The following is a 19,007-nucleotide window of genomic DNA, read 5'->3' on the forward strand; positions in this document are numbered from 1 at the left end:
CACTAACCTGGGAGGCTCATTCTTCAAGTTCAAAGTTTATTTGTTGGTTCTTTTATTGTGGCACAGTGGGTTAAGTTTCTTGGGATGACAGTATCCCTCATTAGAGTGTCAGTTTGAGATACAGCTGCTCCACTTCTGATCCAGCTTCCTGCTGATGTTCCTAGGAAAGCAGTGGAGGATGGCCCAAGTTTTGGGCCCCTGCCACCCACTTGGGAGATCTGGATGGAGTTCCTGATTCCTGGCCATTTGGAGAGTAAACCAGCAGACAGAAGATCTCTCTCTCATTCTCGCGCTCACTCTCATTCTGCCTTTCAAATAAATCAATCTTTTTAATTATTTATTTAAAAAATATTTATTTTAGAAGTGGAGTTGCAGAGAGAGAGAGAGAGAGAGAGAGAGAGAGAGAGATCTTCTTCTGATGGTTTACTCCCCAAATGGCTGCAACTGCTGGAGCTGAGCAGGCCTGAAGCAGGAGCCAGGAGCTTCTTCCAGGTCTCCCACATGGATGCAGTGGCCCAAACACTTGGACCATCTGTGCTGCTTTTCTCAGGCCATTAGCAGGGAGCTGGATCAGAAGTGGAGCAGCCGGGACTCGAACCAGCGCCCATTTGGGATGCTGGTGACACAGGCGGTGGCTTTACCTGCTACACCACAGTGCCAGCCCTTAAATCAATTTTTTTAAAAAACCACCAAAGTTCATTCATTATCCATGGTGGGATAAAACTCACGGGAAATGGAGGGGTAGGGACATAGTGGGAGGCTGAAGTAGAGGGAGAGGCAAGGTTGGCAAATGCAGAGTGACACACACACACACCCTACTCACTTCCCTCTCTTCCTTCCCACCTTCTCCCTCCCTGCCCTCTCCTCCCATACCACATCTTGCCTCCCTCCTCTCTCTCACTTTAAAACAGTAGGCTTTATTATTATTATGGCATGGCAAGGCCAACAGGCCTGGAGAAAACTACCATTTAAAAGACAGTCTGTTACTCACAGTTCCAAAAGGAAGGAACCCGCCAAGACCACAGTAGGAAGCCAGGGTCAGTCAGGAAGCAGAAAACACACAAGGGGAAAATGTGGACAGAAGTCTTTATTGTGGTTTTTGCAGGAAGGAATAGACAAAGCAGGTGAAACAGGCTTACGATTGGCCAGTCGGAAAAATTCCAGTGGGTTCTGGAGTGCAGGGGCTGTCCTAAGTGGCCTGGCACCTGGCTCTGGGTTGATTAGCCTTCAATGACAGAGGTGCTGCTGGTATGATTTTTTTTTAAGATTTATTTATTTTACTTGAGGGTCAGAGTTACACAGAGAAAGAAGGAGAGGAAGAGAGAGAGAGAGGTCTTCCATCCGCTAGTTCACTCTGGCTGCAATGGCCAGAGCTGTGCTGATCTGAAGCCAGGAGCCAGGAGCTTCCTCTGGGTCTCCCAAGAGGATGCAGGGGCCCAAGGGCTTGGGCCATCTTCTACTGCTTTCCCAGGCCGTAGCAGAGAGCTGGATCAGAAGTGGAGCAGCCAGGACTAGAACCGGCACCCATATGGGATGCCAGTACTACAGGCTGCGGCTTTACCTGCCGGCCCCTGGTATGAGCTTTTGATGGCATTCCTTGCTGGCTGTCCAGGTGTTAACTCATCCTGGGACGGGGCAACCCCTCACTGTCAGGGATACTGGAGCATCAGGAATACGGGGAGGATGTTGGGGTCTCAAGCCCTAGGCTGGCCCCTGACCAGCAGGGGCCACTACAGACATTTCCCAATAAGGCTAACGGGAGAGGTAAGGTCAACGGGTGATGAACACACCACAAGCACCCGTGGGTTCTGTAGAAGCAGGAACCGCTTTGTTGAGGAAGTGTACAGGCTTATAAAGCTTACAAAGGACATGCGCAGTAGGGGAGCCAATCAGTGAAAAGGTCACGCAGGCACGGGTGGACCACGCACAGGGGCACCTTAAGCGAGGTATAGGGATCATGCACTGTCCACATGTCCGGAACTAAATCGGACCTGTCCCTGCAGGTGATCCGATCTCGCGTGGTCTAACCGCAGTGGCCGCAGACACACACCCCCTAATCATCTGCCAGGTGCCATGTTGTAGGCAATGCCCAACAGGAGGACATTTGGCAGATCATCTGGGATGCCTGGGTTCAAGTCCCAGCTCTGCTTCCACTTTCAGCTCTCTGCTAATGTGCATTCTGGGAGACAGCAGGTGATGACTCAAGTACTTGGGTCCATGACACCTTGTGAAAGACCCACTTTGAGTTCCTGACTCCTGGCTTTGGCCTGTTCCAGCCCTGAGTGTTGCAAGCAGTTGGAGAGTGAACCAGAATATGAGAGATACCTCTGTCTGTCTCTCTGCTTTTTTTTTTTTTTAATTTGACAGGTAGAGTTAGACAGTGAGAGAGAGAGAGACAGAGAGAAAAGTTTTCCTTCTGTTGGTTCACCCCCTAAATGGCCGCTTCAGCCAGAGCTACTCCTATCCGAAGCCAGAAGCCAAGGTCTCCCATGCGGGTGCAGGGGCCCAAGTACTTGGGCCGTCCTCCACTGCCTTCCCAGGCCGCAGCAGAGAGCTGGACTGAAAGAGGAGCAGCTGGGACTAGAACCCGGCCTCCATATGGGATGCTGGCGCTGCAGGCAGAGAATTAGCCAAGTGAGCCATGGCGCTGGCCCCACTCTCTGCTTTTCAATAGATAAAATGTTAAAGAAAAAGAACACAGGAAGCAGGACAGGTGTTGGTATAGAGGTTTAGACACTGTTTGGAACACTTGCATCTCATATAGTAGTGCCTGGGTCAAGGTCTTGATGACACAGTATAGAAGCAAGACTCATAAAATCCAGCCCCTCAGACCCAACATACATCAATCCCTCCACCCAGATCCAAACCAGTCAGGAGCAAAGAGGGACCACACCCTACCCCCACAAGATCCCCACACACACTTGTTGTCTGCATACTCATCCAAGTAGCCCCACGTAATTTATGTGTGACTTTCCTGCAGTAGGGGTAATTAGCAGCCCCACCATTTGAGAGTGTCACGTGCAAGAAAAACAACAGAATCTGCACAGCACAGAGCTGGGTGCAGATGGAGGTGCCATATGCTGAGGGAGACAAACCAAATTACCAAGCTTAGTGCAGATCTAAGTGCTGTGTGCCAGAGGGGCACTGCTATGGCTCCCTACCTGATAACACCCCTGCCCTGCTCACTGAGCCAGTCGGTGGAACTTCTTCCCATGGTGCTGCCTCCCTTGCACTCAAACCTAAACCCCAAATAAGCCTTGCCTGGGTTGCACATTGGCCTCTTGTCAATTTCCATTCCAAGGGAATCAAAGAACCTGGGTTGGTGTCACTGACTTCACTCCTGAATCCAGTTTCCTGCTACTTAACAGCACACTCTGGGAAACAGCAGGTGATGGCTCAAGTACTAGGGTCCGTGCCACCCATGTGGGAGACCTGGGTGGAGTTCCTGGCTGCTGGCTTCAGCCTGGCCCAGACCTGGATGCTGTGGGCAGCATCATGCTGAATGAGCTAGTCTCTGTTTATCTGTCTCTAAGTCTTTCAAACAAATTAAACATTTTTATTTAAAAAAAATTTTAGGGGCTGGAGCCATGGCTCACTTGGTTAATCTTCTGCCTGCAGCGCCAGCATCCCATATGGGCGCCAGGTTCTAGTCCTGGCTGCTCCTCTTCCAGTCCAGCTCTCTGCTGTGGCCTGGGAAGGCAGTGGAGGATGGTCCAAGTGCTTGGGCCCCTGCACCCGCATGGGAGACCAGGAGAAAGCACCTGGATCCTGGCTTCAGATCGGCATGGTGCGCTGGCCATGGCAGCCATTTGGGGAGTGAACAAATGGAAGGAAGACCTTTCTCTCTGTCTCTCTCACTGTCTAATTTTACCTGTCAAATAAAATTTTTTTTTAATTTAAAGGATTCATGAACAAATAAGCATTCATGTATATATTATTTTAATTTTTTAATTTTTTTTTTGCGAGCCAGGTTGGGGTGCAGCAGAGGCAGAGGTGGAGGAGGATCAATGAGGGAGGCAGCCCTGTCTACTCTTGCACTTGGGGAGGATCCAACCCCTAGGGTAGCCCAGGAGAAGAGCGAAGTAAGACCGTTGGGCTTGCCCCACAGTGACTGCCAGAATCTTGCTGCACCCTGGCCCACACAGCCCTGACTCAAGATGGGTGCTGGTCCCCATCCTCCTCCATCCCAGGATTCTGGCCCGCTGTGCTGTTGGTTGATTGGCCTTGTAGGGCTGCTCGGAGGACTCAGCAACCTTGCCTGGGAGTCCACGTTGCTCCGAGCGCTGCCTCTCAAGAGGCTGTGTGGACGCTGGTGGGCTGGGTCACCACAGGAGAGAGAAGGGGGGCCCAAGACAACCCCTTGGCTGCAGGGAGCTAGAGTTCACCTCCTGTGGCTGCTTCCTCCTCTTGGGAGCATCCACCCTACACGCAGACAGGTGGACTCCAAGTAAAACAGTGACCATAGTCTTTGAGTGAGCCAGGGGTCATCAGGATCTTCCAGAAGAGGGTCAGGTGGTAAATATTCTAGACATTTTGGCCAAGAGGTAAGCTTGAGGATAACATCTAAGCACTTATACAATGAGACAGAAAACTAATTCAACAAATTTTAAGTTTCAAATTCAAAAGATAATGATAATTGACAATTTGTTTTAGTAATACAGATCTGCTAATGAGAAGAATGGAATTCCTTTGGTGGAGTGTCTCCTAGCATCAAAACTGACTGCAAATGTTTGTCAGGTACTGCTGACCTGTACAGAGATTTTATGTACACCATCCTTGAAAATGTCTTTTCACACTGTACTGCCAAGTACTGATAGCCGTCTACAATTTTAATTCCATATCTTTGAAGAACCTTAAAAATCAAACCAAGATGGAGTGACTTAAGCTAACACTATTAAAAACAAGAAGTCACCTTTGCCCCAAATAAAATTAAAGTTTAAAAATTATAGCCCTAAACTTTTTCCCCCAAAGCTAAAATTAGGTGCAGCTATAAAAATAAGGGACCCTATGCTTAGCTAGTTGTGACACTTGTGCCTGACTATGCTAAGACCTAACCCAGTTTGTATGCCTCCTAATACTCAAATAACGGTGTGGGAAGCGGGACGCTGCTCTCCCTCCAGGGGAACGAAGGGAGCGAGACGTCATCCCCCTCCGGGTGAACAAGATGACGCTGACAGGGAAAGGAACTGCTAAAGAAGTAAACAACAAAATGGCGACGAAGTGCATGCCTCCCATGTGATCCCGTAGCTGATTGGATAGAAGACGCATGCCTTTCACATGATCAGCTCACGGATTGGACTGCTGTGTGCATGCCTCCCATGTGATCCCGTAGCTGATTGGATAGAAGATGCATGCCTTTCACATGATCAGCTCACGGATTGGACTGCTGTGTGCATGGACACTATAGTGCTTTTGATTGGTCGCTGCGGGTATATAAACCGTGTGGCTTTGTGCTGGGGGCACTCTCTGGACTCTCATGTTCAGGAGGCCCATCTGTGCAGACGCCAAATAAATCCTCTTGCTTTTGCATCAGCTGGTCTAGACTCTGAGTCTTTGGGGTGTGCCTCTAGACGTGTTAGCATCCTCACACAGAGGGTCTAACATCTTCATTACTTGGAAAGCTTTAATGGCGATGTACATTAAAATTCTATTGTTTTTTTTCTCTTTGTATTTGCTTTTTAGCCTTTGATTATAATGCAGATTGATCACTTCCAATTAAAGGTTAAGTGGAAACTTCTTTACTACACAACTAAATGATTTAGAAATGTGGAAATTTCCATTACACTTGCATTGAAGTGCAAAGAATGCCCTAGCAAAGTCATTTTAAGTTGAGAAATATATTCCCTGAAAATTTGTATGGGAACAGGCATCTCCATTAACTTTTTTTTCCCAATGAATTATTTTATTTATTTGAAAGAGTTACAGAGAGAGAGAGCCAGAGAGAGAGAGAGAGAGAGAGAGAGAGAGAGAGAGAGGTCTTCCATTCCGCTGGTTCACTCCCCAAATGATCCCAATGGCTAGAGCTGAGCTGAAGCCAGGAGCTAGGAGCTTCCTTAGGGTCTCCCACGTGGGTTTAGGGGCCCAAGGACTTGGGCCATCTTCCACCATTTTCCCAAGTCATAGCAGAGAGCTGGATTGAAATAAGAGCAGCCAGGATTCGAACCAGCTCCCATATGGGATGCCGGCACTGCAGGCTGGGGCTTTAACCCGCTACACCACAGCACTGGCCCCTCCATTAACTTTTTTTAAAAAAAAAAGATTTATTTATTTGAAAGTCAGAGTTACTGAGAGAGAGAGAGAGAGAGAGAGAGAGAGAGAGAGATTTTTTTGACAGTCAGAGTGGATAGTGAGAGAGAGAGACAGAGAGGAAGGTCTTCCTTTTGCCGTTGGTTCACCCTCCAATGGCTGCCACGGCTGGCGAGAGAGAGAGATCTTCTATCCACTGATTCACTCCCCAAATAGCTTCAGCAGCCCTGAGGAAGCCAAGGAGCCTTCTCCGGGTCTCCCACGTTGGTGGCAGAGGCCCTAGCACCTGGACCATCCTCTGCTGATTTTTTCCAGGTCATTAGCAAGGAGCTGCATTGGAAGTGGAGCAGCCAGGACATAAACCAATGCCCATATGTGATGCCGGCATCAAAGTTGGCAGCTTTACCCACTGCACCACAACTCCGACCCGATTAACTTTTTTCTTTCTTTCTTTCTTTCTTTCTTTCTTTCTTTCTTTCTTTCTTTCTTTCTTTCTTTCTTTCTTTCTTTCTTTCTGACAGGCAGAGTTAGACAGAGAGAGAGACACAGACAGACAGACAGACAGACAGGTCTTCCTTTTCCCTTGGTTCACCCCTCAAATGGCTGTTGCAGCTGGCGCGCTATGCCGATCCGAAGCCAGGAGCCAGGTGCTTCCTCCTAGTCTCCCATGCAGGTGCAGAGCCCAAGCACTTGGGCCATTCTCCACTGCCTTCCTGGGCCACTGCAGAGCTGGACTGGAAGAGGAGCAACTGGGACAGAATCCGGCGCCCTCAATCGGGACTAGAACCTGGGGTGCTGGCGCCGCAGGCGGAGGATTAGCCTAGTGAGCCACAGCACCGGCCCAATTTGTTTGTTTGTTTTAAGATTTATTTGACAGGCAGAGTGATAGAAAGAGGGTGGAAAGGAGAGACAAAGACAGAGAGACAGATCTTCCATCCACTGGTTCACTACCCAAATGACCACGACAGCTAGGGCTGTGCCAAGAACTCCATCTGGGTCTCCTATGTGAGTGGCAGGGGCCCAAACACTTGGGCCACCATCTGCTGCTTCCTAGCACATTAGCAGGGAGCTGGATCAGAAGCAGAGCAGCCAGACTGTAACCAGCACTATGCTGGCACTGTAAGCAGTGACATCCATATGGAATGCTGGTGTCATGGGCTGCGGCTTTACCCGCTACGTCACAGCGCTGCCTCCCCCCCCCCCCCCGCCTTCACTTTTGACACTAGTGGAAACAGATAAGTGAGCTTGCCGCTTCTATTGAATAAAAGAGCATTAGTTGCCCTAGAACTGACTTTTCTGTAGCTTAAGTTTCTGTGAGGTAGGGGTTAACTTACAAGGTATGTGGTGTTCCAACCCCACCTGTTTCACAGGAACTAGCCCTTACCTGGCTCCAGGGAGACCACCTCTAAGCCCCTGGGACATCCTGCCTAGTAAGAGCTTATTTGTATGTCCCGTACCATGCGATAGAGTTTACGCTAGCCTGGGGTTTATGGTAGAGGGCACGCCACGCTGTATCCGTTTTGACCTCTGGAGGGTCAGTCATATGGACACTCCATGCCTGGGCAACCCCCTCCCCTCAGAAAACCCTGGGGCACCAAGCTCCCTGGGCTGGCAGTACTCAACACATGTTGTCACACCTTATTTCCAAGAGAGAAAAAACACTGCTGTACAGCCCAGCCAAAGGCCCAATCCCCGAATTCTGCCCCGTTCATCTTTTTCCTGATTCTAATCTGTGTCCTTGGCTGTAACGAGCCATAACCACGAGGAAATCCTAAATTCCATGACCACTCCTAGTCCGTCATTGCCCCGGAGGGCGGGCTTGGGCGCCCCAGCATGGTGCTCACTAACAGTGGTTGAGGATAGCTCTTCTAGTTTGTCTCATCTCTGAGCTCAAAAAGTCACAGCAGGGCCTGGCGTTGTGGCGCAGCTGGTTAAACCGCCTCTTGAGAGACAGGCATCCTATATTGGAGTAGTGGTTTGAGTCCCAACCGCTCAGGCCCTGTCCAACTCCCTGCTAATGTGCCTGGGAAGAAGATGACCCAAGTACTTGAGCCCCTACCACCCACGCAGGAGACCCAGATGGAGTTCTGGGCTTCTGGTTTCCGCGCGGCACAGTCCCGGGCTTTGCAGTCATTTGGGGAGTGAACCAGGGGATGGAAACGCGCTCTTTCTCTCTTCCCCATCCTCCCTCCCTCTCTCTATTGCTTTCCCTTTCAAATAATAATAAGCAATAGCAAGTAATCTTTTTTTTTTTTTTAAAGTCCCGGTAAAGTAAATCTTAAAAAAAAAAAAAAAAGACACTGTGCTGTTATATAGTAGATGCAGGAAGACACTGAGCCTGGGAGCCCACGCTGCCCATGCTGAGCTTCAGTTCTTCTTGGTTCTTTTCCTGCTTTTCAGATCTGAGGTTGAGGACAGCAAGGACGAGCATCCACTGTCTGGTCTGAGGGGAGGCCGTTCCTGAGGTCAGAAGCTCTCCATGGAAAAATCCCTCTGGCTACGGACAGGGGGCAAGGTTTCTGAGCGGACCAGCTCAGGGTCTGGGTGTCACTGAAGTGGAATTGTTCCCTCCAAGGCTCCTTGGAATTTGGTCTCCAATGTAACAACGTCAAAAAGTGGTAGGACCCTTTTTTGGGAGGAAGAAAATCACCTCATTTTTCTTTTTTTTTTTTAATATAAAGATATATTTATTTATGTGAAAGGCAGAGTTACAGAGAGAGGTAGAGAGAGAGAGAGAGAGAGGTCTTCCATCCGTTGGTTTACTCCCCAAATGGCTGCAATGACAGAGCTGGACCTGTCCGGAGCCAAGAGCCAGGAGCTTCTTCTGGGTCTCCCGCATGGGTGCAGTGGCCCAAGGGCTTGAGCCATCTTCCGTTGCTTTCCCAAGTGCATGAGCCTGGAGCTGGATCAGAAGTGGAGCAACTGGGTCTCGAACCTGTGCCTGTATGTGATGCTGGCATCAAAGGCAGCAGCTTAACCCGCTACCCCACAACACCCGTCCCAGAAAACCACTTCAAACACTAACATCACAACAATGGATTTAGGGAGGCCACACACTCATTTTCCCAGTCCCCAGTCCTGTGCCGTCTCAGTAAGAACACCCTCATCCTCTGTGATTCTGAAGCAAGGAGGTAATTTACAAAGAGAGGTTTAATTGATGCTTTGACATTTTATACTTCCATTATCAATTACATTTTTAGGATAAAGTAACTTGGTCATGAAATTCAATTTTCCATTTCTTCATGTTGAACTTATTTGTGAAACATTTTTTTCCCAGCACTAAAATTTCCCATATGTGAAATCAAGTCCTTTATGTTTGTTTAAAAATCTATTTATTTATTTTTATTTGTTTGAGAGAGAGAGGCAGACCAGAGAGAAAGCACTCTCATCCACTTGTTCACTTCTCGAAAGCCCTCCAGGTCCTCTGGCTGGGGCTGAAACCAGGAGCAAAGAGCTCAATCCAGGTCTCCCCTGGGGGCGACAGGGACCTGCCTGCTTCTGCCATCCCCTGCTGCCTCCTGGGGTGTCATTAGCAGGAGCTGGAGTCAGGATTCAGAGCTGGGCATGAACCCAAGCATTCTGATTGGTCCCAACTGGCGTCTGTCTTCACTACTACATCAGATGCCTGCCCCAGAACTTCTTGCTTACACTGATGTATTTGCAAGTGTGTGCTGTCTCAGCTCCACATTAAAACCCTCACAAAGCTTAAAGTCACCCTGATACTTGGCACACCCCCAAAACTGTTTTCTCTCCCAGGAGTGAGGGCACACTGCACCTGCTGCTACCCCTCACCCCTGCTGTGTGATGTCAGGCCTACAGGGTACAGCACGGAAGCCCCCACTGATGGCCCCACCCAGTGCGTGCCCAGGGGCAGAGCACCCAGGGCTGCACCATTTGGGGCAGTCAGGCCTGGCTACAGGGGTACAGCAACCGGAGAGCCAACAGCTGCCAGCAGCTCAGCTGCAGGCTCTGGCCTGGACACAGCTCTCGCTTGAGGGGCCTGGCTAAACCAGATGAGCCAGGTGGGAGGTGTGGCTCAGGCTGCTTTTGCTTTTATTGCCTGTGCTTTGGGACTCTTACCCCCAAAAAATCATTGCTTATGCCGGTGTTTTGAAATGTTTCCTCTATGTTTTCTTCTAGTAGTTTCATGTCTCGATCCACTTTGAGTTGATTATTTTAAAAGGTTTTATTTATTTATTTGAGAGGTTACAGAAAGAGGCAGAGGCAGAGAGAGAAAGAAGGGGGGGAGAGAGAGAGGGGAGAGGGAGAGGGAGAGAGGGAGAGAGGGAGAGAGGGAGAGAGGGGGAGAGGGGGAGAGAGAGAGAGAGAGAGAGAGAGAGAGAGAGAGAGAGACAGGCAGAGAGAGAAAGAGGTCTTCCATCCATTGGTTCACTCCACAGATGGCCACAATGGCCAGAACTGAGCCAATCCAATGTCAGGAGCTAGGAGCTTCTTCTGGATATTCCACATGGGTGCAGGGACCCAAGGACTTGGGCCATCCTCCACCGCCCTCCCAGGCCATAGCAGAAGGCTGAATCACAAGAGTAGCAGCCGGGATTCGAACCGGCAGCCATATGGGATTCTGGCACTGCAGGCAGAGGCCTAGCCCACTACGCCACAGTGTTGGCCCCTTGAGTAGATTTTTTAAAGATTTATTTATTTATTTGAAAGAGTTACACAGGGAGAGGAGAGGCAGAGAGAGAGAAAGATAGAGAGAGAGAGAGAGAGAGAGAGAGAGAGAGAGAGAGATCTTCAATCTGATCGTTTACTCCCCAATTGGCCACAATGTCTGGAACTGCGCCAATCTGAAGCCAGGAGCTAGAAGCTTCTTCCAGGTCTCCCACGTGGATGGAGGGACCCAAGGACTTGGGCCATTTTCTACTGCTTTCCCAGGCCATAGCAGAGAGATGGATCAGAAGAGGAGCAGCCAAGACTAGAACCAGCGCCCATATGAGGTGCGGGCGCTTCAGGCCAGGGCGTTAACCCGCTGCGCCACAGCGCCGGTCCCTTGAGTAATTGTTTGATTAGTGAAAGGTAAGGGTCAAGTTCAGTTTTCTGCATGTGGATATCAAGTTTTCCCAGCACCATTTACTGAAGAGACTGCGCTTTCTCCAGTTTGCATTTTTGGTACCTTTGTCAGAGATCAGTTGGCTGTAGATATGTTGATTCATGTCTGGGGTCACTATCCTGTTCCATTGGTTGGTCTGTCTGCTTTTATGCTAGCATCATGCAATAGCTATGTAGTATGTTTGAAATCTGGTCCTGTGATGCTTCCAGCTTTGTTTTTTGGTTCAGGACTGCTTTGGCTAGTCAGGGCCTTTAGTGCTTCCATATTAATTCTAGGATTGTTTTTCTCTTGTTCTGTAGCGAATGCTGTTGGTATTTGGATGGAGACTGCACAGAATCTGCAAACTGCTTTGAGCATATGGACATTTAATAATATGAAGTCTTCCAGTTTGTGAACATGGGGGTCTTTCCATTTTTCTGTGCATTCTTCAGTTTCTTTAATCATCAGTGTTCTGTAATTTTCATTGCAGAGGTTTTTACATCCTTAGTTAAACTTATTCCAAGGTGAATTGTTCTTTTGCAGCTAAAGTGAATTGGATTATTCTTATAATTTCCCAGTGAAATCACTATTGATGTATAAAAACGCTACTGATCATTGTGTGCTGATTTTGTGTCCTGCAATTCTGAATTCATCTGTCAGCTCCAATAATATCCTCGTGGAGTCTTTTTCTCGGGGTACAGAATCAGGTCATCTGCAAACAGGTCATTTGGCTTCCTTCTTTCTTCCTCATCTGTCTGTTATTCCTTTGCCTTGCCTGATCTCTCACAAGCTGTGAGAGCAGGCATCCTGGTCTGGTTCCAGATCCTAGAGGAAACACTTTCAGTTTAATGTTGGCCATGGGCTTGTTGTACGTAACCTTAATTCTGTTGAGTTGTGCTCCTTCTGTACCTAATGTTTTCTGTAATTTTATCTTGAATGGCTGTGGGATTCATTGACTGCTTTTTCTACATTTATTGAGATGATTGTATGAGTTTTAGCTTTCATTCTGTGATGTATTGTATCTATTGATTTGTGTACTTGAACCGTTCCTGCATCTCTGGGATAAATCCCACTTGGTCATGGTGAATCAGTGATCTTTATGTGCTGCTGGATTCAATTTGCTAGTATTTTGTTGTGAATCTTGCGTCTCTGTCCATCAGAGATGTTGGTTTACTGTTTTCTTTTGCTGTGTTTTTGTTGGTTTTGGAATCAAACTCGTAGGATGAGTTTGGAAGAGTTCCTTTCCTTTCAGTTTTTTGCAATAGTTTGAGAACAATTAATATTTGTTCTTCCTTCAAACTTTGGTAGAGTGGGGCTGGCATTGTGGTGCAGCAGGTTAAGCTGCTGCCTTCCAGCATCCCATAAAAGCATCAGTTTCAGTCCTGGTTGCTCTACTTCCAATCCAGCTCCCTGCTAAAGCTCCTGGAAAAGCAGTCAGTGGAAGATGGCCCAAGTGCCTGGGCCCCTGGCACCCCTGGGGGATACCCAGATGGAGTTCCTGGTTCCTGGCTTTGGCCAGTACCAACCCTGGTTGTTGTTGTGGCCATTTGGAGAGTAAATCCACAGACAGAAGCTCTCTCTCTCTCTCCCTCTCTCTCTCTCCTCCCAACACTCTGCCAAACAAATAATTTTTTAAAAGGTTTTGTAGAGTTCAGCAGTGAAACCATTTTGTCCTAGGCTTTTCTTTCTTGGGAGACATTTTGTTATTGATTCAATCTCATTACTCATCATCGGTCTGCTGTGGTTTTCATGGTAAGTTATATATGCCCAGAAATTTCTTCTAGGGTTTTCAGTTTATGGGTGTATAGCTGTTCACAATGATCCCTAATGACACTTTGCATTTCTGCAATGTCGGTTGTACTATCTCCTTTTTCATGTATGATATTATTACTTGAGTCTTCTCTTTTTTTCTTGGTGAATCTAGCTAACGATTTATGAATTTTGTTCATCTTTTTAAAAAGATTTTTAGGCCAGCGCCATGGCTCACTTGGCTGATCCTCTGCCTGTGGCGCCGGTACCCTGTGTTCTAGTCCCAGTTGGGGCACCGGATTCTGTCCCCGGTTGCTCCTCTTTCAGTCCAGCTCTCTGCTGTGGCCCAGGAAGGCAGTGGAGGATGCCAAGTGCTTGGGCCCTGCACCCACATGGGAGACTAGGAGGAAACACCTGGCTCCTGGCTTTGGATCCGCGCAGCGAGCCGGCCATAGCGGCCATTTGGGGGGTGAAACAACGGAAGGAAGACCTCTTTCTCTGTGTGTGTCTCTCTCTCTCTCTAAATCTGCCTATCAAAAAAAAAAAAGAAGATTTTTATTTATTTGAAAGAGTTACACAGAGGGAAGGAGAGGCAGAAAGAGAGAGGTCCTCCATCAGTTGATTCACTCCCCAGTTGGCCACGATGGCTGGAGCTCTGCCGATCTGAGGCCAGGAGCCAGGAGCTTCTTCCAGGTCTCCCACATGGGTGCAGGGGCCCAAGAATTTGGGCCATCCTCTACTGCTTTCCCAAGCGAATTGGCAGGGAGCTGGATCAGAAAAGGAGCAGCCGGGACTTGAACAGGAGGCCACATGGGATGCCGGCACTGCAGGCGGTGGCTTTGCTACTGAACTGCTTATTAATAATTTTCAATATTATAAGCCTGTGGGCTCTTGCCACGTAGTGAGAGAAGAATTCTGAATACTGGCTCAAATAGACGAGACAACATGGTAAGTTTTAAAGGATTTTATTCAGTGAGAGAAATGCAAGGAGAGTGAGGGCTTTATTTAGGGGAGAAAGAGAGGCCTAGAAGCTAAGTCGGGTCCATACCAAGCAGAGAGCAGGTGGGGTGCTCCCAGGCAGGAAAGCAGGGAGCCACCGGCCAAAGGCATGGGGAACAAGGGAGGGACCCACCATGCTCCAAGCCTTTATCCACTGCCCAAGGGGCGTGGTTACATAGCCTGATTGGCAGGTGGGTAAGGTAGGGGCCTGAGATCACACAGGGCCGTGCTGAAGGCGTGGTCTTCCAGCTCCCAGATCTAATCCATTTTATCCTATCTGCCTGCCTACATCAGCTTTACCTGCTAGCCACAGCGCCGGCCCTGGCCACGCCTTGGACCCTTGCTGTACAATCCCTGGCAAGCCGTTTCTCGCGGAGGCAGGTTCTTTCAGGACCTGTGTGTTCCTACTGTCCCAGGGTCCCCACCAATACCCTCCCTGATCTGACCCGCGACCACCCGCCTGGTCCAGAAATGGAGGCGGCGGGCCCGCGCCCACGCCTGTGACGGCGATCGGGGTGGGGGTGGGCTGCTCGGGACGATGGAGGAGAGATCTAGGACTTGATGGAGTTTGGGGACAAAAACAATGATGGAGGCAGACCTTGGCTTTCTAAAAAATTATTTTTGAATGTCGGGGATAATAAATCCGTCCAAAATCGACAGCGGCAGCTGCTGTTCTAAAGAAAGTCAGAGATCCTGGATTTGAATCCTGCTCAGTGATCTCAAAACCTCCGGTTCATCACCTATAAAAGGCCAGTAACCGTCACTAGTCGCCAGTCCGCCTTGCTGACAAGAGGATAAAGGAAAAGAATGACTCTGGGGCCCCAATTGCGTCCCGAGTAGAAGCCTTGCCCCAATCAGGTATCGCCGCGCCAGGCCGCGGGGCATCTCGGGACTTGTAGTCTGCCTGGAGGAACTCGCGGTCCCGGCAGACACTGCGGCGGCGCCGGCCGGGCTACGTGGCTGGACCTGCTGCGCCTGCGCGGGAAGGTGGGGCAAGATGGCTGCGGAACAGAGCGTGCGGGTCGTCGGACCCCGACCCGGAACCAGGCTAAGCTGGGTGATACGAACCCTTCTGCTGCTGTTGTGGTTTGCGGCCCCCGGTAGCACGCTCTACTTCCACATCGGAGAGACGGAGAAGAAGTGTTTTATTGAGGAGATTCCGGACGAGACCATGGTCATAGGTGCGGGATGTGTAGGGGAGAGTTTGGGAAGAGACCGGGGCGGGGAGCGGGGTGCGGGACTGTGAGTTCCGCTAGCCTCGCGGCGCCGCTCTGAGCTGTGCGCGCCCCGCTTCCCCGCAGGAAACTACCGGACGCAGCTGTATGACAAGCAGCGGGAGGAGTACCAGCCGGCCACCCCCGGGCTGGGCATGTTCGTGGAGGTGAAGGACCCGGAGGACAAGGTGAGCTTCGCGCCACGCAGGCGCTAGGACTTCCTCTCTGTGTCTGTGCTCGTGTGGCAGAGACAGCTGGTGTCGTGGGGAAGATCGGAGTTTCCGGGCTGCTGCCCTGAGCTTCGCCCTGCGCGCCGCGCCGCCAAGCCACATCCCTCGGCAGGTGCGGCGGGCGGATTCATGGCCGTGGTGGAAACCAGACACCCCCCCCCCCCCCCCAGCTGCCACTTCCCACCACTTTTCATTTAATAAAATGCCGCACGGAAAGAGTTGAAAGGATCAGAATACAAGAAGGCGCTTCCCGAGAGCAGCCCCTGGCCAGCCCGATGTCAGTCCCAGAGGTTCTCAGATGAGCTCTGCTCTGAGCAGCTGCCAGTCATTCGGTGCTGGAGGGGCGTGCCCCGTGTCAGCTTTCGTGGTCCCTAGGGCCTTCGTGCGCGCTCAAGCGTCTTGCTTCTTGCAGGTCATCCTGGCCCGGCAGTATGGCTCTGAAGGCAGGTTCACCTTCACCTCCCACACCCCTGGCGAGCACCAGATCTGCCTGCACTCCAACTCCACCAAGTTCTCCCTCTTTGCCGGAGGCATGCTGGTAAGCGGGCCCCTCTGGCACTCCCGGTTCAGCCCCTGTGCCCTGTCCGGGGGCGGGGAGGGGGGACTGGTGGCACTGTAGGGGTCTCCCGGTTAGTCTGTCTCCCAGTTAGTGGGTGTGAGGTGGTCTCTCACCGGAGTTCTGATTTGCATTTTCCTACTGATCAGTGGTGGTGTGCAGCTTCGCAGGGGCTTACTAGCCATTTGGCGGTCTTCCTTGGTGATGAAATGTCCATTCAGGTCCTTTGCCTATTTTGGAATTGCATTTCTGGTTTCTTTCTGTCGCTGAGACTTAGGAGTGTCTCTGTGCATTCCAAGTGGATGCCTGGCACTGAGGACGGCGCAGAACAGTCCTCCTGTGCATCTGTTACATTCTTCCCTGCATACACACACCGACAATACCGTCTGATGTGTAATTAGGTACAGTAAGAGGTTAGCAACAACTAATAATAAAAAGGCAAATGTGGTCTCACTCTGAAAATATCTGGTATCATACCCAGACGCTTCTTGCGGTGATATGTGATGACACAGCGCATATGTGGTGAGTGAAGTGCCGTGAATGGGTGTTGTGACGGCCTCAGGCTGTGGCTTGATGTGTCACAAGAAGCATCGTCACCCAATGAAGATAACAATTGACCTCAGTACCTGAAAGTGTAGACAGCAAGCCCATGGAGAAGAGGTGCCTGCTGTCTGTCACGTTCTGTGTCTCCTAAATGCACTGGTTTTCAGCAGACATCTAGGGCACAGTGGCTGAGTGGCAGCCACGCAGCAGCCCAGGCTTGCCGTTCCTGTGTGCCCTGAGCCCTGGACGGCTGGGTCTGATGGAGGCCTCAGTCTGTTGGCTTAATGGACAAAGGCAGGAAGTCTCAATTGTCAGTCGCTGGCAGGAAAATGGCACAGGGCTGCCTGATCCCCCTCATCTCCCTTGTCTGTCCCCAGAGGGTCCACCTGGACATCCAGGTGGGTGAACATGCCAACGACTACGCAGAAATCGCTGCCAAGGACAAGCTGAGTGAGCTGCAGCTGCGCGTGCGGCAGCTGGTGGAGCAGGTGGAGCAGATCCAGAAGGAGCAGAACTACCAGCGGGTGAGTGCGAGGGCGCGGGCCTGCAGCTAAGGTGGGTGGGGGTGTCACCGTCTCCTCTGTGAAGGGGCACAGGCTTCATAGGCTTTCATTGCCCCGGATTGCAGCTGGACACAGAGTGGCAGGACAGGGGTGGTTGTGTCCATGGCTCCAGGTGCTGCTAGACCGGGGGTCTCATTCACGGGTGACCAAGCACCAGACAGAGGCCGTGAATGCGGCCGTGAATGCATCGCTCACCGCAGGGCAGGCAGGGCAGCGGCCTCTGAACAGGAACAGCCATTGCCCCGGGTTTTCAGATCTTCCGTGGTTTCAAGAAGAACCAGCGACTTGGGTTATTTTATGTGACGTTTTCCTGGGTTTGAAACGTTGGCGAAACATGCAGGAGCTAGACCACACAGGAAGTCCAGACACAGCCTCCAGGCCACCAGTTTGCAAGCTGCATCCACAGTCCTCAAGCAGCAGTTTGGGAGGCCGGTGAGAGGGCTTAGTGCAAGGCCACATCCTTCCTCCAGGTGCCAGGCCGGGTGAGGACCGTGCCTGACACGAGGACGCAGACTTAGAGGACGTGAGTGGCTGTGTGAGGCCATCTGGCTGCTGCGGGTGAAGACAGTTCCCAGCAGTGATCCTGGCAGGCACTTGGCTGTAACCTAGGCAGAGCTGGCTGCTCCTGGGGCAGCCTCAGAGGCGGCCAGCTCAGACTTACCTCCCATTCTCCCTCCACAGTGGCGAGAGGAGCGCTTCCGGCAGACCAGCGAGAGCACCAACCAGCGGGTGCTGTGGTGGTCCATTCTGCAGACCCTCATCCTCGTGGCCGTCGGTGTCTGGCAGATGCGGCACCTCAAGAGCTTCTTTGAAGCCAAGAAGCTGGTGTAGGCGTCTCAGGCCTCACAGGCCATCCTTCTCCCAGGCTGGGAGAAAGGACCTCCTGGAACTGGTTTCTGTCTGGCAGGAGGACTGGTTCCCAGCCGTAGGACCTGGAGGGGAGAGGGGCTGCAGGCACCCCAGGTGCAAGCTGAGGGCAGCAGCTTGACTGGCTAATACTGAGCAGGTGGTGGGGCAAGGGCCTGCCCCTCCCCCAGGCCTCAGGGCCTTTTGCAGTAATCACCAGGGGCTGGTGAAGCCCCTCGGAGCCCCACTGGCACCTCAGAATCACAGTGTTACTGATCAGGGAGTGAGGCTGCTGTTATGGGGAAGGGGAGGGGTGGGCAAGTCTGTCTTCCTTTGCTAACTTGGGGTTTTGAGCGGGGTGGGGTGTGGCTGTGGTTTCCCTACTTCCCAGGAGCCTTGCTTCTCTTCTCTCAGACCCAGCCTGCTGAGCTATTGAGGGGGCAGAGGGAAGGTGGCCCTGACATCGACCCTGGCCTCTGCAGATGCTAGTCCTTCCTGGGGCTTGAGGAACTGGGGTCAGGCCAGGCAGGGGCCACGGTGCTTGCTGGGGACGGGGCCTGCAGAGTCTTAGTTACTGGTTTCATTTGCCATAAGTCTAGGTTTGTTACATTGGTTTCCCAATTAAAAACATTGACTTCTTGTCCTGTGTGAAGTTAGTGTCCACAGGCGGATGGTGCAGGGCATTTCAGAGAACATCTGTTCTTTAGGGCAAAAAGCACTTGGCACTCACGCTCCAGGGTGAACCCCCCCCTGTGAGCCTCCTTCTTCTGTCCCCTCCATGTCTTCCTGCAGCAGGGGCCTTGAGTTGGCCCAGACCATCAGACAAGTACATTACGGGCTTGGGCTCAACTCCACACCACTTCCCTATGCCAGTTCCGTGGGCAATGCCCTCCCTCTCCCAACGGGTGGGCAGGATTGTAAGCAGGGGCCTGGGCAGCAGGGTGCATGGGTTGAGGCCCTGCGCTGGTGGGGATGAGGCACTCCACGGCTTGGTTTCAGCAAGGACTGAAGCAG

The 19,007-nt window shown here is 51.1% G+C and overlaps 1 protein-coding gene across 1 annotated transcript; it reads left to right on the forward strand.

Moving 5' to 3' along the window:
* Positions 1–15,022: 15,022 nt before the first annotated feature.
* On the forward strand, positions 15,023–18,632 carry LOC100351987 (transmembrane emp24 domain-containing protein 9). Its single transcript, XM_051843683.3, has 5 exons — positions 15,023–15,222; positions 15,343–15,443; positions 15,898–16,023; positions 16,962–17,108; positions 17,829–18,632. The coding sequence occupies exons 1-5, from the start codon at positions 15,039–15,041 to the stop codon at positions 17,976–17,978; spliced, it is 708 nt and encodes a 235-aa protein (XP_051699643.1). The 5' UTR covers positions 15,023–15,038; the 3' UTR covers positions 17,979–18,632.
* Positions 18,633–19,007: the final 375 nt, after the last annotated feature.

This window comes from Oryctolagus cuniculus, chromosome 6 (assembly GCF_051225735.1).
Source record: "Oryctolagus cuniculus isolate XC-2025 breed Fujian yellow rabbit chromosome 6, ASM5122573v1, whole genome shotgun sequence".
Classification (NCBI taxonomy): Eukaryota; Metazoa; Chordata; class Mammalia; order Lagomorpha; family Leporidae; genus Oryctolagus; species Oryctolagus cuniculus.

Excerpts from the sequence above, each read along its gene's own strand:
- LOC100351987 (XM_051843683.3), top strand. The coding sequence starts at position 15,039 with ATGGCTGCGGAACAGAGCGTGCGGGTCGTCGGACCCCGACCCGGAACC. Across the intron at positions 15,444-15,897 it reads TGAAGGACCCGGAGGACAAG|GTCATCCTGGCCCGGCAGTA; the intron begins GTGAGCTTCGCG and ends TGCTTCTTGCAG. Across the intron at positions 16,024-16,961 it reads TCTTTGCCGGAGGCATGCTG|AGGGTCCACCTGGACATCCA; the intron begins GTAAGCGGGCCC and ends GTCTGTCCCCAG.